We start from the raw sequence: 22376 nt of genomic DNA on the forward strand, positions 1-22376 counted from the left end.
TTGAGTAAACGTTGAGGACGAGTCGAAGACTGGGTCTCAGTTAAAGGGAACATTGTAGTTAGCGGTTTCTGAAGCCACTCTATATAAAACACCACATTTCGTCTCCAAGAACACGGCAAAATGGCAGAAAAGCGACAGCGTGGTTTATGGGAGATGTGGTCGCTGACAGTGACAAACAAGAAAAAGAAAAAGGATGCTGCAGGTAATAATGTGGTTAAAGCGTACCCTAATATTGTGGTTAATAAAGTTACTACAAGCATCAAAATTTATCAGTATTTTCGATATCTAAAATTTGCTAGTTCTGCGTCTCAAAATGTGGGAAAATGCGCCTCCAAGAGTCTAGAAATTCAAAATTTCCTGGGGGGGGCATGCCCCCAGGCCCCCCTAGAGAGCAAGGCCCTCCGGGCCTTGCAACTCCTACTCAAATAAACGCAACTCCTAATTCAAAAACTGTTGAAAACCCTGATAAGGCTCTCCTGAGTATACTTACTTCCGATTAATTTGACACTTTCTCCAATAATTTTTATCAGCATCATAACTTTCATAATCTTTTGATGTCCGTGCTGGGCAAAACGATGTAACCTATAAATCGATCGAGCGTGTTGTTGTTGGTTAAGATCCAGAAGACCAGAAGACAAATACAATATGCAAGTAAAACAAAGATGCATGATATTTTTTTTTCAATTTTTTAATCATTTTCTTTGCTGGTTCGCTTCTAGCTTCTATCAAAATATTTAGTGTGGGAAAAACGCCAATTACCCGCTGACCACCATGCATGGTGACCGTCTTGCAAGTTGTGGGAACATCGTTTCTCGGTCCCAGACCGCGTTTCTTCCCCACCCTTGGCTTTTTCCTTTTTTTTTTTTCTTTAAGCATTTTCGTCAGGCAACATTATTGCAATTAGGTGTAAACATATTAGGTTTGAGTTTTAGCTGATGTGATGTCCAGTGAATCAGCTTTTGTTCATTCAACTGTGGAGCAACAAAGTTGAATACTGTCTTTACTTGTTGTTAAAGTGATTGTATTTTGTTTTGATTTGCTAAAAAAAAATAGGCTGTCCTCCTAAAGCTTCTTTCCTTGTTTGCACCTTTTGGGTCAAGAATGTAGTCTTCCTGTGGTTTTCATTTTTGCATACGTGCTCAAAGTTCTGCAAAAATCCTATTCAACAACACACAATTTTTCAATCAAGGTTCATAAATAAAGTAGTAATAATAGAAAGCACAGTCTGCATTTGGGGGAGGTAACAAGGTTCAAAATTGTGACTGTTATGGTGACGCTAATGCGAGTAACATTATCTCTGGGTTGGCGACTAAAAATTCTGGTTTAGTTGGCACTTTGTTGACTCAATTTCTCGCTAATTTAGATTTAAATTAAAAGAGTAAAGTTAAAACAAACATTTCATCTTATCTAGCTTTGCTTTCGTTATAAAAAATGTGCTAAATCACATAAACAAGGCCAGTTTACTTCCAAATTTATACCAACTTCCATGCCCGTTATTTTCAAACAATCAAATCTCAGTGATAGATCGTGCCATACTAATGAGCTGCATCACTTATATCATACAAACTGGCAACTATATTTCTCCAGTTGGTCACCAAAAGGCAACCTGAGGATTTTTTAATTTCAAGCCCGGCTAAAGAATGTTTGGATACTAGGGATGTGCCACTGGGACCCAGCCAGGAATCCTTAGCTTAAATCAGACCTAGTTCAGCTATGTTTTGCTACCCTATACTAGACAAAACTTCCAAAATTCCTCCCTATCCTACAGTCACTATTTTCCAGAAATTACTGAGGCCGACACTGTAGGAAAATTTAGATTTGCCATTTCCATATTTTAAGGATCAATTCCAGGTATATTTAGTCTAGAATAAAATCTTCAACCAATAAATTGATCAGTTTCCTGGCAGGTGAAACCCCATTAGAACTACTTTCTGATTTGTATACCCTCTCCCTGACCACTTGAAAACCATACCCTTTATGGTGGCACATACTTATATATCCCATATACCCTGTATGGCTGTTTTCCCTCCAAAGAAAACTCTTATATGCAGAAGGCATTGTTCGATTGGCCAATCATGTTGCAGTATGACGTCAAACTGATCTATCGATTGATTTTTAGAAAGTTCTTTGGGCATGAAGTTTTTTCAGCCCAGCGTTCACTTAAGCAACCAAAAGCAATGCATGTTTGTATCTGTTCAACAAACCTATCAAATTGTTCTATTTCCGTTCCTTTTATGTTTCTTTTTCTGCACTGTACATTTGATATACACATTCAGTGCAGTGTTAACTTTAGTTGCTGTGTAAGTTTTACTGAGCCCAGATTGACACCAGTGCTAAACTTCTCCATTTTTAGCAATATAAAAACCAGGCAGGAATTCAAAAAAGAAACCCCCCTCCAATCTTTTTAAATAGGACATATGAAGGATGGATTCAACAGAAGAGCAAGAAACAACAACTCAGAAAAAAACCAGGAACATAAAAAAGAAAAGCATACCCAAGAATAAGAAAAATCCTGGACTTACTCAGGAAACTGGAGTTAAACCTCATCGGTGCAAGCTTTGCAATAAGTATTTTAGCAATCTAAGGCGACATGAACAAACTCATGCTGGAGTGAAACCTTATCAATGTAACTTTTGTGAGAAGTCCTTTGCCCATTCAGTAACTCGCAAGCGGCATGAACGTCTACACACTGGAGTTAGACCTTTTAAGTGCAACTACTGTGATAAGTGCTTTATCACTGATTGGCTCCGGAAGGATCATGAACATATCCACACTGGACTGAGACCGTACAAGTGCAACTTCTGTGACAAACTCTTTCGGCATTCATCAAATTTGCGAGCACATGCACGTCTGCACACAGGAGTAAAACCTTATCAGTGCAAGTATTGTGATAAGAGCTTTTCTCAAAAAGTATGTTGCAAGAAGCATGAATTTATGCACACAGGAGAAAGACCATTCAAGTGCAAGTACTGTGATAAGGGCTTCACGCACCCTTCTGATTGTAAGCGTCATGAACGCATTCACACAGGGATAAAACCTTATAAGTGCAAGTACTGTGATAAGCACTATAGACAGTTGTCAAGTCGTAAGATTCATGAACTCACTCACGCAGGTCTCACTCCCACACGTGTCACTCATACAGCTTTGAAACGTTTCCAGTGCAAGTATTGTGACAAGGGCTTCGTCTACCAATCAACTTGTCATCAACATGAATCTACGCACACAGGAACACAACCTCATAAGTGCAGCTACTGTGAGAAGCGCTTTACCACTGCTAAGTCTTGCAAGGAGCATGAACGCACTCACACAGGGGTGAAACCTTACAAATGCAAGCATTGTGATAGGTGGTTTACACGCTCAACACTTTGCAAACAACATGAAATATATCACTCTGAACTGAAACCTTTTAAGTGCAAGTATTGTGATAAGTGCTTTAAGAGTAAACAAAATGTTAGGCAACATGAAATAAGACATGAAAGAAAGAGAGATTCAACAGTGCAGTCATTGACAGTTTTGGTAAGTGCTCCTGCTACTGATAATTAAGAACCAAAAAACAACAACAACAACAACAACAATAATTATTTTATTCCACATAGTTCAGATACAACAGTAATTACACACTCAGTTAATTAATTACAGGTATAAGAAATTGGAAAAGAAATCTCCCACTGCCAAGAATCCCATTTGGGTGCAGCTTACCCATATGGAAAAGATACAATGTATTTTGAGCCTGTGTTTTACCTATGCTCATCGGTTCAAACAGCTAGCCCTAGTTTTTGAAACGTTGGATAGCAGTATCGACTGGATAAAAATCTATCCACTGGATAGCGTAATTGGTTTCCCTAATACTTATCGGCTGGATAGTGATTTATCCAATGGATAGCACTCTCCAACATTTGAACAACCGCGGCCTGGTGTTTATAGATTTTTATTCCAGTACAGAAATGTTGCTTAAGTGACACAGTCAAGCCTGCTTAGCTTATCCTTAGCTTCATCCCTGCAGTACCAAAAAGGAAATAACCAATAATAATACTATTATATTATCAATGTAGTATGAGTATGATCAGTTCTATTTTGTAATAAAGGTGATTTATTTTAATAGTGGTTTACCATTTTGTGTGCCCAGTTGATTGGCCAATCGTGGCAGGCCAAAGAATAGCCTGCGAGCAAGCTGTCCATTTGAGGGAGTCATGAGAAGTCAGGCAACAGCATCACGCAAAAGGAGACGCGAGTGAAAATGATCTTTTGTATCAGTAATTCTTGTTGGCTTAGTAACCAGTCATTTCAGGCCATGAACATCTTCAAAATCATGCATTATTTTTCCTTCTCTTTGGTATGACCTGAGCCTATTTAGGTTCAGACCCCCAGTGATTACTATGAATTACTTTGGCAGTGACAGCCAAGAGACAACTTCATTCAGCTCATACTAGAAAACCACTTGAGCTTACCATTAAGTTTTAGGTCATGCAGCCAAGGATCAGAATCAAATCCGAACTTCCAGATGGTAAATAAACCATCCCGCATCAGTCCACACAAAGTTTTACAGTCCTGATTGATTACTACAGTCTATCATTTATTAATGAAGGATAATGAGGGGTGAGGATGGGGGGGGGGGGGCTTAATAGAGAGGAGTAGCTTGTTAACTTTCTTCCTCTAAAAAGGGGGGGCTTATTAGAGGGAGGGGGGCTTATTTGAGAGAGGGGGAGACTTAATAGAGGATTTAGCGTATGTGTTTTGACATGTTGGGCATAAGTTGCCGCCTCCTGTTGGTCCCGGGTTCGTTTCAATATCTCCACATGAAAGCAGATATTCCAACTAACAGGTTGCCACAGAATTTGAGTAGAACCTCATTCTTGTATGCATATGTTTCTTCGTCCTTTTCAGTTTGAGAAGTGCAATTCCAATATGATAGACCACAAACCTGTGAGACATAATCAGGCTGTCTACAGTTTTGCCTTCAAGAAAAAACTCATTGTGCATTTTTTCTTTTCTTTTCCACATTTATTTTGTTTGTTTGGTTTTTACATTTTTTTCTACTTGTGCCTCCATGAAACAACCTCTTTAACCCTTTAAGCCCCAGTATCCACATACAAATTCTCCAAACTGAACTCCATACATTTCCTTAAAGAATGAGTTGAGAGAATTTGATAAAAGATCAAGGCATTTTTACTCGGGTGATCGTTTTATTAATTCTCATAACTTATCTGTTGACAATGTATGGATATTGTTAGGAGAAAAATGATCTTGGTGATTACTATTGGGAATTAAAGGGTTAATATTTTTAATAATCTGTAATGCCTCCTATCTAGATTGGCTTTTTAGTTATTTTTTTGGGCGGCTTGTACCTTACATAAGCAATATTTGTCCTTTTTTAATGTCCTTTTTTTCCGTGTGTGGTATAGATAAAATTCTTGTCCTGGAAAGGTGAAGGAGACTATTTTCCCCGAAACTGTGTGTGCAAATTTAGGACAACAACAACTGACCACATGATAAGTTTCATCGATTTTTTTTTCCATTTTCTAGCAAATTTCCAGACCTAAACTTCGCCCAATATGTTATCCATATTTACTTATTTTATTATATGAAACCCGTATGTGACACAAATAGTGAGCCTGAATAACCTGTAGTTTCACTTGCTTTGTGTCGTATCGATCGGGTTTTACCGCAGAGCTGGCGATTCTACTACACCTTTCTGGGAACTTCGTGCAAAATAAAATGGAACAACAAACCCCCCATTCCCCCAACATCCCTCCAAATTAAATCAAGGATGAAGCTGTGTGAAGGGCAAAAACGCGCCCTTTTCCCATCCTTGATTTGGGGGGGAGGGGTGGTCTAGGTTTTCTATTTGTTTTGTCCAAAATAAAATGGAACAGAAAACCCCCCATCACCCCCAAATAAAGAATGAAGCCTCGTGGAGGGCAAGAACGCGCCATTTCCCCATCCTTGATGGGGGGGGTCTAGGTTTGTCCAAGAGTGCAGGTTTTTTAGAGCCGCGGAAACCTGGGTACTTGGGGACAAAAGGGGACGGTTTACTTGAAGAAGTTTATGCTCTTTATCGATCCACAGCTGTAGTTTGTCGTCGCTGTTCACATTTGAGTATTTGAAGTCGTTGTCGCTGTTTGCGTTTTGGGATCGTCTCCTTTAAGGTAAGAAGACTTTTCTTAAAATGTTTTAACAATTGATCGCCCAAGGACCATGAAAAACTGGTCCTGTAATGGATCGAAAGAGTTTGCTTTGTGGTGATGATGACATTCCACTGCATTCCATGACAGAGTCCCAGTCTATTCAATACAAGCTTAGTTTTTTTAATTACAGCTGTTAAGTCTAGCTTCTTCCTTTGCCATTGCTTCACGATTCTGACTTTGTGTTTGTTGTGGGTATAATTTGAAGTAGCCGTTCTAAGGTTTCTCACGCACAATGCACGTCATTTTACTTGCAAACCCCGGCTCTCAGACCCCATGGTAATTTCCTGTTTTTAATTTTTAGGGAAAATTTATAGGAACAAGTTGTTCAAGCTTTAGAAAGACTCACATATATTTTGTAGTATAGAAGTCAAGTGAATCACACCTTCCCCCATCCAAAATACCTGAAATTGAATAGTTTTATCTCAGTAACACCAACTTATTATCATATGAGGAACACGTGATTATCTACACGTTGAAAGGAAAAAAGGAAAATGTAAAAAGCCAAATAGAGGGGAGGGAGGGGGGGGGCGGTGTAAGGGTTTGCGGTATTGGTTTATTTTTGGTGTGGTATTGCGGTTTTGCAGAGTCCAAGCGGGGTGCGGTAAGTTTAAATTTCATGTCACGGTAGTCAGGGAAAAAATCGTTGTGTCGTGGTGACCTGCTTCTTTTTCATGATGAGAGGATACAAATCCTAAAAGATTTCCCTAGCTAGCCTGTTTGACCTGCATGTCTTCCAAGTGGCACACTCGGGGATTGTATTTCACAAACAGTCCAGACAAATAGTTTGGCTTGTAATTTCGGTTAACACTTGATATAATTAACAACATTAACTTTTTTATCCATTGATACATAAACATGTCGCATTAGTTATGACCTCATGGACCTTGTGGAAATCGTCGTCTTGTTTAACCTCCTTACCAACCTTATCGTCACTTTCGTGCCACTCGCGAAACAATGGCGAGCGATCCAGGTCAACTAAGTGATCAGTCAGATATTCCAGCAAATAGTGAGGTCAGTGAGGTCGTTGTAAACTGCGTAGTGTCGAAAGATAATCTATGAAGATGGTGTGGTCTAGAAATTACTACTCATCCTTCTCATTGTGCATGCAGGAACATAGCCTGTGTAGCATGGCGGTTTTGCGTGGTTTTGTCGGGAGCATGACTGAGCGGCAAAGCAGCTCCCATCCCAGTCTCCTGGCCTGCGCCCGCCGAGTGCGATGATCTTATGTTAATCTTACGCTTGACATCAATGCAGCTTGGCTTTGAAACACTGACATAAAAGTATTATTTCTATTTGAAAGGAGGATTTGTAGTATTGGCAACGTCAACTTTTTCCCTTTTGTACCCACAGTTTTGGTATTTGGGTAAATTGTGATGCGGTATTGCGGTATTCTCACGCTGCCATATGTGGTATTGCGGTATTCATACCCTCTTTACGCCCCCCTCAAAATAGGAGTTAATAAGACTTACTACCAAACCACCCCAGGGTTAATCAATTTGCAACATAAGCGTACAGCCATTGTATTTGCATTTGTTAGTCGAGCTTGCTTTACCAGAATGAGAGGCGTTTCTTTCTTTTTGTGTGTTTGTGTGTGCGTGTGTCTAAATGATAGGGCATGCTCCCAGGCTTTCCTAGCGGAGACCATAGAAACTGGGGATAAGAATCATCACGAATTTCATTGAATGCAAATGAGTCTTTTGATAAGCATGCGGTTTATTTTCGGTGATGACTGAAATGGCACATTAAGTATCATGTTTTGGCTGTTGGCAATGATGTAATTTTCCCCAAAATATTGAGGCCCTTTGATTTTCGTGTAATTATGCACGTGTATTAAAAAGTAAATACTCCGAAGAATGCTCGACCGTCAATAAAGTAGGATGAGAAAATATTATTGTGCTGAAGTCCTGTTTTGTGGTGCATTGAGGCATTACGTTTCTCAGAATATTTACTCAATTGCTGGAACTCTACGGTTAAATAGATTCTCTTTGTTGTATGTACTTAATTGATTGATTTTCAAAGTTGTTGAAGTTGCATTGCACTCTATAAATTGTTGAGATATCAATGATTTAACCTTCAACTACTATTGGAAGCAACTTCACCTACCTGTCTGGTGTTACGTATGTGTCACGGATGTGTTAACACAGTCAAAAAGTACTAAAGTACTAAATTACTAAAGTACTTAAGTACTAAATTCTCCAAATTTCTCCCTGTCCTAGAGTCACAATTTTCTAGAAATTACTGAAGTCAACACTTTCTTCACTTTTAAACTGAGTTGTGGGAACATTTGCCATTTGCCAGTATTAATTCCCGGTATCCTTAGTCTAGACAAAAATCTTCAACAATAACATTATATCAGTTTCCTGGCAAGTGATACCCTATTCTACTCTGTGATTTGTATACCTTATCCCAGACTGCTTGAAAACGATATCCTTCATAGGGTTGTCAAAAGTAGATGGCTACCGGCGAAAATCGTGGCCTACTTGGTTGGGATCAGCCAGCTACTCTGCTTAGCATTTCTTTATGGATGGCGTTTTTTGAAGAAAAATTAATATCCGATATCCCTGGACTGGTGGCTTACTTTTACAACTCAGCCATCTACTTCAAAGCTTTCTGACAACTCTGCCTTCATGGTAGCACATACTTTGTATCTCCCATATACAGTACACTGTATGACATAACCCCCCAGGAGACTGTAACACAAACAGATAATGTTGGACTTGTCAGATCCATTAGTCTTGGGTCAAAGTTTGTCAAGTAATACAACCGAATATTTGGAAGGCTCTCCACTATAAACCAGCTTAAAAACCTTCCCTTTGCGAGGAGGGTGTAAAGCGGGGGGGGGGGGGGGGGGGTACGAATACCTCAAAACTGCACAGAATTGTGTATAAACACCACACAGAACAATATAAAGAAAACTGCGAAGTGCATTGAAATTACCCAGAAATTTCTAAATACCACAAACTCTTGGTTTTGTAAAACCGCAATACTGCAACTGAAAATAAAAATTTCCGCAAAACCACACCAAAAATAGAGCAAAAACACATCACTGCAAACCCTTATCCCCACCCTCCTTTGATAATTGTATATAATACGCACAGTACAGTATAGGATGGTTCAAATGCCATTCAGAGAGGCTGTGCAAAGGCTGTTTGGTTACTTTTGTTCATAAATGCTAATTCAACATTCTTATTTACTATGGAACTTGCAAAATTACATTTTGCTTTAATAATAGCTTTATTAAATAAAGTCTCAAGCTTCTAGCTTAGCACAAGTACTGAAACTAATTGGGGAGACAAAATCAGAGCTGTGTGTGAATGACAAAATCAGAGCTATGTGTCCAACAAAAATAAATTTTTATCAAAGGTTACAAACAAAAAAAATGAACTGTGAAAAGCTGTTAGGCTAGCAAGTTTTCAAAAACCACAATAATTGTCCATCCATTTCAATCTTCTTTGAGTGTATCCATCCTTTCCTCCTTTTGTAGTTGCCGTGTTGTTTATACCTTCTTTTCATGTTTTGAGCTGTTATTTTTATGTTTCGCTCAGTTTGGTAGCAGTTCCCATGGTCTGAATGCTGACACACAGCTATGTGAGTTGTGAGAGGTCATGGCAGAAACTGTGCTGAAGCACTGTAGTCGAGTTGTTAGGGTACTGGACTTGTAATCCAAAGGCCCCAAGTTCAGGTTCTGCCTTGACTACTAGTTGGATTTGTTCTCACTAGTCCTGAGTTCAAATGCTTGTTTGCTATCGTAAAATTGCCAGCTGGTTTGCCTCCTACCAGTTGGAATTCATTCTTAACCCTTTAAGTCCCAATATCCACATACAAATTCTCCAAACTGATCTCTACATATTTCCTTAAAGAATAAGTTGAGAGAATTTGATAAAACATCAAAGCATTTTCTCTTAGGTGATCATTTTATTACTTCTCATAACCTAATCTCTTGACAATCTATGTCTATCGTTATGAGAAAATTGATGTTGGTCACTATTGGGACTCAAAGGGTTAACCATGTTAATGTTCCATTTGAATTATTTGTTGCGGTATTCCTTCAAGCCCCAAAAAGTAAGGGGATAATAAGTATTTAAATTTAAATTTAAATAAAGTTCACCATCTAAAACATGTTTACATGGTGAACTTTGATGTCTAATAATTATTTAATTAGGCTTTCCTGTTAAAAGGGCATAAGTTGACATAATGATTATTTGGCATAAATGGCCTTAATTAATTAGTTTTCCAGTACACTGTACATTTGTACATAATCAGTGCAGCGTTAACTTTAATTACTGTATAAGTTTTACTGAGCCCAGATTGACACCAATGCTAAACTTTTCCATTTGTAGCAATATAAAAACCGGGCAAGAATTTAAAAGACCAACTTCCCTTCAATCTTTTTATTGGAGTTATTAAGGATGGATTCAAGAGAAGAGCAAGAAACAACTACTGAGAAAAGAACCAGGAACATAAAAAAGAAAAGCATACCCAAGAATAAAAAAAATGGTGGACTTACTCAGGAAACTGGAGTTAAACCTCATTGGTGCAAGGTTTGCAATAAGTCTTTTAGCAATTTAAAGCGACATGAACAATCTCATGCTGGAGTGAGACCTCATAAATGCAACTTTTGTGAGAAGTCCTTTATTGATTTAAACACTCGCACACGGCATGAACGTCTACACACTGGAGTTAGACCTTATAAGTGCAACTACTGTGATAAGTCCTTTACCACTGATTGGCATCGAAAGTATCATGAACACATCCACACTGGAGCGAAACCGTACAAGTGCAACTTCTGTGACAAACACTTTCGGCATTCATCGACTTTGCGAACCCATGAACGTCAGCACACAGGAGTGAAACCTTACCAGTGCAAGTATTGTGATAAGAGCTTTTCTCAGCGAGTATCTTGCAAGAAACATGAATTTATACACACAGGAGAAAAACCTTTTAAGTGCAAGTATTGTGATAAGGGCTTCACGCACCCTTCTGATTGTGAGCGGCATGAACGCATTCACACAGGCGTGAAACCTTACAAATGCAAGTACTGTGATAAGCACTATAGACAGTTGTCAAATCGTAAGATTCATGAACTCACTCACACTGGTCTCACTAATACAGCTTTGAAAACTTTCCACTGCAAGTATTGTGACAAGGGCTTTGTCTACCAATCAACTTGTCATCAACATGAATCTACGCACACAGGAACACAACCTCATAAGTGCAGCTACTGTGAAAAGCGCTTTACCGTGGCTAGGTCTTGCGAGGAGCATGAACGCACTCACACAGGGGTGAAACCTTACAAATGCAAGCACTGTGAAAGGTGTTTTACACGCTCAACACTTTGCAAACAACATGAAATAACTCACTCTGGACTGAAACCTTTTAAATGCAAGTATTGTGATAAGTGTTTTAACCGTAGATCAAATTGTAGGCAACATGAACTAAGACATGAAAGGAAGGGAGATTTAACGGTGCAGTCGTTGACAGTTTTGGTAAGTGCTCCTGCTGCTGATAGTTAAGGACCAAAAGATCCAAACAGTATAATTACAACATTATATGGCAAGACCATGCCTAAAATTCCCAAAATTAAATGACAATGATTCCATTTGGATGCAACTTACCCATATAGTTGCAATGTATTTTGGGCCTGTGTTTTACTTAATATGCTCCTCATTTAAAACAGCTGGTGTTTATAGATTTTTTTATAGATTTTATGTCGCATAAGTGGCACGGTCAGTGAAGCCACAGCTCAGCTTTTCCTTAGCTACAATATAAATCGCCGCAGTACCAAGAAGGAAATAACCAATGATAATAATATTATTATTGTTGTACTATGAATATGACCAGTTCTATCTTGTAATAAAGGTGATTTTTTTTAATAGTAGTTTTGTGTGCCCAGTTGATTGGCCAACTGTGGCTGGCCAAAGAATAACCCCCCTGAAGCAAGCTCTCCATTTGAGGGAGTCATGAAAAGTCACACAACAGCAGCACGCAGAAGGAGACACTAGTGCAAGTGGCGGGGAAAGAAAGGGAGAGCTTGCAATGATCTCTCATAAATTTTCATTTCCACCCCCGAGACTGCAGAAACGCACAAAGCGTGAACACTGTCATTCGAAAGAAGAAATGTGTCAGTTGTTTGTTAGTAACCACATCCAGGCCAAACTGAACCCACCAGTTAACCTAGTGTTCTAGGAGCAAAATTTTACAATTTCGCACAAAGGCAAGATTGGTCTGGACCTTCTGGTCTGAATCGTAGCCTATAAGCAGAGTTGGATGATCTACAATATTCCTTGAATTCAGTGGAGACCTGTTGCTTCAATTGCAAAGCTGATGCATTCTGTTTACACAGTCCTCAGAAATCATTCACTGATCGCCACAGAAGGAGTGAATGATCTTGTTCATCGCTGGAGAAAGGAGCAATCATAATATTCCCAATTTCATAAGCATCGTTGTTTCTGAACAGTAAGCATATCCGGCGTGTCAGCCAAGAATGTCATCAATCAAAATTAATATTTTGATGGTGCATCTTTTTTCAGCCAGTGCTATTTGCGCAGCCTAGGTGAAGCAGAGATGAATATTTATAACAGATCATTGCAAGCTCTCCTTTCGTCACACATTGTCAGGGGGAACTGGGGCAACAGCGGGAACAGGGGCCACAAGGGGGACAGCCTGGGATAACAGGTGGAAAAGGGGGAATAAGGGAAACGGGGGCAACAGGGAGAATAGGGGAAACAAGGGCAGCCAGGAAACAGAGGCAACAGGTATTTGGAATAGATTTTGGTAATATACTTGAATAGTGAATGAAATAAATTATTGTAAGACTCAGACTAGTATACATGTACATATAGTGTCTTTTCACAATGAATGTAATAAATATTATTTTACTGGAAAAAATGTTACGCGTACATGTCCCCTGTGACCCCTGTGGCTCCTGTTTCCCCTGTGTCCCCTTTGTCCCATGTTTCCTTTGTAGACCTAGGCTCGGATGAGTGCAGGCTCATTTTCCCGAACAGTGTCTGGTAATTGAGCCTATTGTAGACCCTGTGCCCATGTGTCCCCTGTGTCCTGAGTGGCCCCTTTGTCCTCTATTGCCCCTGTCTTGCTTGTGTCCCATGTGTCCCTCGTGTCCACTGTGGCCTCTGTGTCCCCATTTGTCCCCTGTGTCCACTGTTACCTTTGTGACCCCTGTGGCCTTTGTGGCCACAGGGGCAACAGAACCCGTGGAAACGTGACCTGTACTTTAGATCCGCCCTTGGACCCCCTTCCCCTTCAGTACATTTGTTGAAGCCCACATACCACCTCATTCAAAATTTGTTGAGCTTTATCCTATAAATTTGCAGCCTTCTTTGCATTTTCGCCTTTTATGTCTTCTTTTGCCAGATTTGTCATTCATACTGTTTTTGTGATTTTTCTAGTCAGCTTTTGCCAAAATTTCTCTTGAATAATTTTTTTGCTAAAAAGAACTGCCACGAGATGTCTTGCGACGCATGGTGTCACACAAAGTGAACATTTACTTGAAGGACTTTCTTAGCTTACAACTGGTCTTTCAAGACTCTCCCCGGTTCGAAGCGGTCGGCGCTGTTTTCTTTTTGGTTATTGTCCCGTTCAAGGTAAGAAAACTCTGATGTTAATGTTGTAGCAATTAATACATTGAACCTAATAATGCTTTCGACCAAGACCCATGAAAGACTGGTAGCATTTATACATGTAGTAGCATTTTTAATACCTGTACGTAGGCTGTGTTTTACTATCGGCTCTCAACCGAGTCGGTAGCACAACAGTATCAGGTTTTTCAATACTGAATTTTTTTTTCAGTTTTTTACTCTCTTGTTATTGGAAATCCGTTCACGACAACCTAGACTATACAGAATTATTGTACTACATGAAAACAATAACTAATACAGAACAGACAGTGAACGTAACAGCTTTGGGTTCTCGAAGCTTCGCCTCCTATTTGCCCTCTTCCCAATGAAGCTATGAGATGAACTTCTCAGAGTTCCTGTTTTCGTCGGACAAGTCTTCTTTATCCTAATCCAAAATTTAAACGTCTAAAAAAGCGTGTGTTGCATTATAAAACAGAAAGAAACCATTATATTTAAAGAGACTCTTCGAAGACCGACAAACATGCCGTAGTGGGGGGAAGGGGACATGGGGGTGGGAGCCAGGGAACTTCTTACATTTGAATTTTTTACTGTAGGTGACATCAATTCTGGTGTGCCCAATGGCTCAAAATCCATCGTTGGAAACCAATCAATAATTATAAATAAATCATATTTATTTGTTAATATTGATTGGTTTCACCAATGGTTGAAAATCGATATTCATCGATTGGGCAACTGGGCATCAATGGAATGACATTCTTTGCATATTCTTCAGGGCATTTCATCCTTTTCAGTTTCAATCAGTAATTTTTCTATTTTGTCTTTGGATAGCTGCGAACTCTTCCACCTATGCTGCTGCTCGGCTGTCTGGCAACGAGGTTCAGATTGTATATTGATACCATTGTATCGTTGGTATATTGCTTGCACCTTCCGAATATGTTAAACGCCAGCTGGTTTTGAAGAATTAGCCAGGGGATAAAAGTTAATCAGAAAAGAAAATATTTTGAATGAATGATAATGTGAATTTTAAATGAATAAATAATATTCTAAATTTGATGAGTTCTCCAGTACTTTTGCTTTGTTAGTTTTATGAAAGTGGAAATGATCCTTGCAGTTGAATAAAAAACCTCAGCGGTTGAAAAAGGACCTGAATCTGTAAGTTTTTCTGTTGCTCACACCATATCAAATGTTTCATTTTTAGCAATTAATACAAGGCAAGAAAAGAGTATACTGCCTTTAATGTTGCTATTGGACATATGAGGAATGGATCCCCAAACAGAACAAAGAAACAGCCAGTCAAAAGAGACAGAGACTATAAAAGAGAAAAGAAAACACAAGAAAGAAAAAAAGGGTAAAGTTACGGGCACTGGCGTTAAATCTCATCAGTGCAAGTTTTGTGATAAGTCCTTTTCCCTGTCATCATCATGTAAGCGGCATGAACAAACTCACACAGGAGTAAAACCCCATCAATGCAAATTTTGTGGAAAGTCCTTTAGTCATTTATCAACTCGCAAGCGGCATGAACGTCTACACACTGGAGTCAGACCTTACAAGTGCAACTACTGTGATAAGTGCTTTAACACTTCTTGGCATCGAGCGGATCACGAACGTATCCACACTGGAGCGAAACCATACAAGTGCAAATATTGTGAGAAAGACTTTCGGCATTCATCAACGTTACTAAACCATGAACGTCAGCACACAGGAGTGAAACCTTATCAGTGCAAGTATTGTGATAAGAGCTTTACTTACATAATGTCTCACAAGAAACATGAATTTAAACACACAGGAGAAAAACCGTACAAGTGTAAGTACTGTGATAAAAGCTTTAGCAACTCCTCTGATTGTGAGCGGCATAAACGCATTCACACAGGGATAAGACCCCACCAGTGCCAGTACTGTGGCAAGGGTTTTAGACAGCCTTGCGAGCGGGAGCAGCATGAACGCATTCACACAGGTATAAAACCTTTTAAATGCAAGTACTGTGATCTGTGCTTTAGACAGCGGCCAAATTGTAAGACTCATGAACTCACCCACACAAAGGAAGGGTGTGAACCTGGTTACACAGCGGCACAACCTTATAAGTGCAGGTACTGTGAGAAGCGCTATACTTTAGCTGGGACTCGCATGGAGCATGAACGAAATCACACAGGGGTGAAACCTTACAAGTGCAAGCATTGTGATAGGTGTTTTACGAGGTCATCCCTCCGCAGACAACATGAAATAACTCACTCTGGACTGAAACCCTTTAAATGCAAGTATTGTGATAAGTGTTTTAACCGTAGATCAAATTGTAGGCAACATGAACTAAGACATGAAAGGAAGGACGATTCAGCTATACAGTCATTGACAGTTTTGGTTAGTGTTGCCACCACCAATAATTAAAACCAAAAGTTCCAATTAATTAGTTAATTACTACATAAAACTAGAGACAACACTTGTATAAAGCCATATAGGTAAATGAATTAAACGCAGGTAATATAGATGAACCCGGCGTATGGATGTTCATTGACTTTGAGATGGCATTTGACTCGATAGAGCGCGGCCAAAGCATTTCGGGTCACGTGGTCCAAGCGAAAATGTGAGGGTGTTTCCTGCCTGTTCGCCTTGGATACGTCACCGAAATGAATTGACCTATAGGGACTGGGAAAACGTCATACAGGGACTAGGCAAGGCTTTTATAGAAAGAGCTCTTACTATAATTTTGGGCCCTCTTTAGTAAACTGGTTCAGATTATTCTACAATGATGTCTCCAGTGCTATCCAAAACAATGGATGGGTCACAGAGAGTTTTACCTTAGGTAGTGGGGTCAGGCAAGGTTTCCGATGTCCCCATATTTGTTAATACATTGGCTGAGATATTAGCCAACTTCATAAGGAGAGATAAGGACGTAAAAGGTTTCATGACGAGCGAAGTCTAACACAGACTAAGCCAATTCGCTGATGACACGATGTTAATACTAGAGGGCTCAGAGGGCTCATTTCTTAGAGCAATTGAGGTTCCAGATGGTTTTCAAATGACTTCTTGCCTTAAGGTAAATGACGAAAAAACCAAAGTGCTCTTAGTGGGTTCAGCAAAAAAGAGGTCCTATAGACCTTTGTCACGCAGCAGCCATTTTGTCTCAGGAGACTGAAAAAGCTTTGGGCATAAACAAAGCTTTTTAAATTTCCTGAGACAAAATGGCTGTCGTGTGACAAACATCTATAGAGTGCAACAAGCTAGTCTGAGAAAACAGCCAGCATTTGGCGACGCCACCAGTGGTTTCCCCGCCAAATGACGTCCAAGAAAAGAGTGCTGAAATGCCATATTGATGACGCGTCACTACCCAGATCCGGCTTAGTAGTGCTTCTGATTGGTCGTACCGCGTGGGAAATTTATTTCAACCAATTAGAAGCACTGTCCAGATCTGAGTAGTGATGCGTCATCACTGTGGAATTTCTGCGCTCGTCATTTGGCGGGGAAACCAGTGGTAGCATCGCCAAATGTTGGCTGTTTTCTCAGGCTGGCAACAAGCCCGATATCTCCAGGGTAGAAGGGAAAGTTTTCACATTAGGAGTATGGTTTGCAACGGATAGAAACGTATAAATGCTCTGTCCAACTGCAACAAAAGGATTGTGAAAATAAAAAATGTAATTGAATTATGGCAACTTAGCAGGTTCACTTTATTTGGAAAAATCACTTTTATCAAAAGTCTTCTGGTCTCCCAACTTATGTACATTTTGACTCCACTCCCTACTCATGCGGTGGTACTACAAAAGGTCAACAAACTTCTTTTCGAGTTTCTTTGGGTCGGCAAATGCGATAAGATTAAAATAGAGTTTCATGAGGAGGGTGGTCTGGCGATGATTGACATAAATATATGTTCAATAAGTCCCTTAAAGCTTCCTGCATTAAGAGATACCTTGATCTGACAAGTAATGGAAAATGGAAATTTCTTATGACAGTTAAAAAATGCATGGTGGGAAATTAATTTTCTCTTGCAGTCTACACAAAGATGACGTTCCACTGTTAAGAATGAGTAATCCCTTTGTTCGCAAGGTCCTATTAACCTAAGCTAACCTAGGAGGAGTTGCATTTCTTTGCTGCTGCAGCCATCTCTGATGCAAACGTTGGCGACCAGACCATCTGGCTCAATTCTCTGATAGGAATGGACAATCGTCCAACATTCCATAAACACTGGGTGGGTCATAGTATTTGCAAAATTTCTCATTTATTAGATGGGGGTGGAAACCTCCTCGGATATGATGTCATGAAGTCAAATTTTCAGGATTTAAATTGGTTAGAATTTTGTAGTATCGTTGCAGCTGTATAATCGTTTATAAATAAGCTGCAAAATGAACCGATGTGTAAAGTTGCAACCTCTACCGCCATCGATCTCGTTCTTCTTGAGAGATATCATATCTACTCGAGCAAATTAGCTGGGGCGTTTCCTTGATGTCCTTCTTTAAGCTAAATTCCGTCATCGAGATAGAAAGACAAAAAGCATTTTATAGTAATTCTTCGACCGTCTTTTCAAACAAATGGGAACTTTTCCTTATTTAAATTTGTTGGCTTGCACCTGTTACCCTCTAGTCTACTCCACAGTAGGGGAGGAGAAGCGTTGTGTGACGACTCTAAAAACGGCTGTGTAGCAGACTAGTTACCCTCTAGCTAATCGCTTTATTAGCCATACGTGTCCTGTAAAGTTAAACCATCCACCCTTTCCTCCTTTCCTTTTTTATTGACAAAACAAAACTACCGTAAAATTCCGAAAATAAGCCTCGGGGCTTATTTCAAAGGCCCTTTTTGAGAGGATTATTTTTGGAGGGGCTTACCTATGGAGGGAAATTTGTGTTTCAAAATACATTGGGCTAGCCTTATAGTTGGACGGATATTCACCGTTTTTGCTTTGTTTTACTTTGTATTTGAGGGCAATTTCCAAGGACAAGCCTCCCCCGGGGGCGTATATTTAGGGGGGGATTTAACGGAGGGTTTTTTGCGTTACAAGTTTGGGGGGCTTATATTTGGAGGGGCCTATACATGGAGGGGCCTATTTTCGGAATTTTACGGTATGTAAGTAGCTAAGCGAATTCAAGCGTAAACTAAACCTCAGTTTTTCCAAGTAACTGTCAGTTTTATCCGTTGTTGTATATGTAATTATGTTATTACATACATGTCTGTTTTTTTTTTCTTCCAGTAATATGTATACGTTTCTGTGCTGTAATAAAGCATTATATAATAAATAAAAAAATTATTAACTGGTTTTACTGATAATTTCCATTTTGTATTTTCCGTTTAAAATAATGTTAATTTTCAAAGATTTTACATATGCAACAGAGAATCTACCTATCATATTAATCTGTATCATTTTGCTTGTCCCAGTTTATCTGGAAATTTTAACTCTTAAAAGTCAAGACTTGTCTTTACCCTCTTAAATCCCTTAATTAAATGCCCTTTTTTCATACTTGAAATAGCAAAAAAATAAAACCTACGGGTCGGGACATCTGACATCAAAGATCAGACATCTTACCTCAGGCATCGGACATCGGGCATCATGGAACATCGGAAATCTGACATCAGACAGAAGACATCGGACAGCAGACATCTGACACAAGACATCAAACATCAGACATTTGAGATAAGAAATCTGACACCAGACATCCAACTTCGGACATCGGACGTCAGACCTCGGAAATCTGACATCAAACATCTGACATCAGAGATCAGACATCAAACTTCGGACATCAGACATTTGACATTAGACATCTGACATCAGACATCAAACTTCGGACATCGGACGTCTGACATCCAGGACATCAGAAATCAGGCTGAAGACATCGGTCATCAGACAGCAGACACCACACGTCGGACATCTGCATTCCGACATCTGACATCGGACATCAGATATAACACATCAGACATCGGACATCGGACATAAGACATAACATATCAGACATCAGACATCGGACATCACACATGTAACATCAGACATCAGACAGCAGTCATCAGAAATCACTCATTAGACAGCAGACAGCAGACATCAGACATAACCCCTTTGACAAAATGCCATTTTTTCGACTATATCAGATAGTTATGCACCTATCAATGTAAAGCCGGCGGGGGGGGGGGGGGGGGGGGCAGGGCATGGGGTGGGGATTTGATTGTCTTTGTTGTCCTTGGGGTAGGGCATTTGACTGATCTTGTTCTCCCGGGGGAGGGGATATTTGAATCTTTCTTCGCCCGACGTGGAGATATTTGACTGCTGACTCGGACGAAAAAGACTGAGACCGAACATCTGTTTCCCGCTTCCACGCTTCACGCATGCGCCATACGGTTTGAAAAGATCAGGAAGTCATGGAGGCCAATGAGAACAAGCGAAGGCTGAGTGGATTTCACTGTTTTGTCTTCAAATTTCGTTTGTTCTAGCGTGTTTTTGATCAATTGAACCTCTTAAAATACTGTGGTATCAAAGTAAACGGAAGTAAAGAGAAACCAAGTCGATTTTTTCAAGTACAATTTATTAGTGTATGGCTCATTCGCTACAATCACTATAAACTTATGAAACTGACGTCCTTTGTACCCTTTACTAAGAACGGTATATTTAGACTTACAAAATGTTCACTTTCTCCTAAAGGTTTATGTATTCTACGCAGTGTAACACGGATTATGGTTAAAACGTATAATTGCAGCTGTAACAGGAACATGTATCTTTGGTGATGCAGCAACGTTTATAAAAGATTGCAGTGTTTTATTTGGAGATACTTTTATTGTGCCTTTCTTAGGTTCTGCCTTGGGATTGACAGCAATGTGCAGCCTGGGGTGGGGAAATTTGGTTGCATTTGACTGGAATGATTTGCTCGTGGGCAGGGAATTTGATAGCAAATTTTTGAAAAAAGTCAAATCCCCACCCTATGCCCTGCTCCCCCCCCCCCCCCCCCCGCCGGCATTACATTGATAGGTGCATTATTTTTATGGTCTAGAAAGCCTTGTTTTCTCTCTAGAACATCATCAGATAATATATCTAGGCCTATTTTAAAGAAAAACAAACTTGGAAGAAATTCCAAATTTTTGACAAAATCATATGCCTTGTTGGTCCTTGTTAACCCCTTTGCAAAAATAACAATTTTTCGACCTTGTTATAAAGTTGTTTTTATAGTCTTGAAAGCCTTGTTATACATGTATATCTACCAACCAAAAACAATAACAATCTCATTCCGGTGATTACCATAATCGGAGTACCCATTCGTAGTCCTCACATTTGAAGTCAATAGGGAGTTTAAGCAGCGTCGTTTTTAAGCGTCGCTCGTCAACCAAAAGTAAACCTTTTTCTTTTTAATATGCCTTGGCACTACCAAATTTGTACTGCTAAGTGTTTTTACTCTTAAAGAAACGATTTGCCCCCAAATTTGTTCAAAATCATGGCTCAAGAGTGCAAAAAGGCACTTCCGGTTGACGTGCGTCGCTCAAAAACGTCGATGCTTAAGGTTCTCCTGAAAATAATGACAGAAAATGGAATCTATTCACCTCCCATGAAGGTAATTTCCAACAGCATTTTGTTTGTTTATTCTTTACGCGGCGCCCTCATCAAAATTGCGCGCGGGTATCAAACGCAATGGCGCAATTTTTTCGATAGGACCACCCCATTACTGGAAAAGGTCGGAAGGTATCTAGTTGCGTTCTCCTACGCCGATTATAGGAAACGTAACAGCAACTGCCACACGTGCACCAACCCACGGCCTGGCCAGTACCTTACGGATGCGCAAAGCCATATCACCCGGGCGTTGGCTACTGAGTATCAGCTCTTCCTAAGGAGCTAGGGGAGAGGAGATTTTTTCCCCTTTTCCCACAGAAACGCCAGATACTCAGGCTAAGCGTTGGCAGACAGCTGTCTCGACCCAGAGGCGTCCTTATTAGGGATCATCAAAATATGAAATATCAGTAAGTCCACAGCGACAAACAAATAGCATGGTATAGCCGTCTGACCAATGAACCGCTGACAGTCCTGGGATAGCTTCAATTCAATGTTAACGAGAGATAGCCTGCCTATTTTACTAAAAGGCTCGCATTTGCAAGGGTAGTGGATTACTTCCACATTTAAGATCGTCCTTCGATTCCTGGGCATGCGCGAACCATTATTTTGCATTCACATAAGCTTATAAGGGTTTAACGCTCACATTCCTCATGTGCTGGCCTTCATTACTCAGTCGAAGAACTTGTCACTGTTAGAAGTCATATTTACTACTTATCTCACTCACAAATTGCGAAAGTTTATGAACAAGTAATAGGCATTTTCCTGACTCCATTGAGCGCGTTTTACGAGTACTCGAGAAACAGGATCGAAACGAGTTCTGCAAAAGCCCGCGCGCGAGATGCACGCGCCAATGGAGAGACTGGGTTCTAAAAGAAACCAATATGGCGACCGATTATTGACCTGACAGAACATGTGTGTGGTAAATTGGATCTAAAGTAACAAAATTAGACTTTTGGAACACGGATTTGAGCTTCAACAGTTCTTTTACTTACTCGGCAACACTTGGCTTCATTCATGATTTGAACATTCTTGCACGTTGCAAGGCAGAAGTCGTGAATTGGCACGGGTCTAGTGAGGTAAGCTAAT

At 39.9% G+C, this 22376-nt stretch overlaps 3 protein-coding genes across 3 annotated transcripts in view; all 3 read left to right on the top strand.

Annotated features, from left to right (window-relative positions):
- LOC140950417 (uncharacterized) overlaps positions 1-4099 on the top strand; it is a 17048-nt gene extending 12949 nt beyond the window's left edge. The window contains exon 2 of the mRNA XM_073399642.1: positions 2413-4099. Coding sequence (XP_073255743.1) covers positions 2425-3543 — 1119 coding nt within the window. The 5' untranslated portion in view covers positions 2413-2424 and the 3' untranslated portion in view covers positions 3544-4099. The remainder of the gene's footprint in view (positions 1-2412) is intronic.
- Positions 4100-10335: 6236 nt separating this feature from the next.
- On the top strand, positions 10336-12058 carry LOC140950948 (uncharacterized). The gene has a single exon (XM_073400161.1). It carries the CDS (start codon positions 10595-10597, stop codon positions 11696-11698), a length of 1104 nt encoding a protein of 367 aa, XP_073256262.1. The 5' UTR covers positions 10336-10594; the 3' UTR covers positions 11699-12058.
- Positions 12059-13733: 1675 nt separating this feature from the next.
- Positions 13734-16258, top strand: LOC140950119 (uncharacterized). The gene is made up of 2 exons (XM_073399294.1): positions 13734-13789; positions 14982-16258. Exon 2 carries the CDS (start codon positions 15044-15046, stop codon positions 16163-16165), a length of 1122 nt encoding a protein of 373 aa, XP_073255395.1. The 5' UTR covers positions 13734-13789; positions 14982-15043; the 3' UTR covers positions 16166-16258.
- Positions 16259-22376: the final 6118 nt, after the last annotated feature.

This window comes from Porites lutea, chromosome 10, assembly GCF_958299795.1.
Source record: "Porites lutea chromosome 10, jaPorLute2.1, whole genome shotgun sequence".
Taxonomy (NCBI): domain Eukaryota; kingdom Metazoa; phylum Cnidaria; class Anthozoa; order Scleractinia; family Poritidae; genus Porites; species Porites lutea.

Coding starts and splice junctions, on each gene's coding strand:
- LOC140950948 (XM_073400161.1), top strand. CDS start 10,595: ATGGATTCAAGAGAAGAGCAAGAAACAACTACTGAGAAAAGAACCAGG.
- LOC140950119 (XM_073399294.1), top strand. CDS start 15,044: ATGGATCCCCAAACAGAACAAAGAAACAGCCAGTCAAAAGAGACAGAG.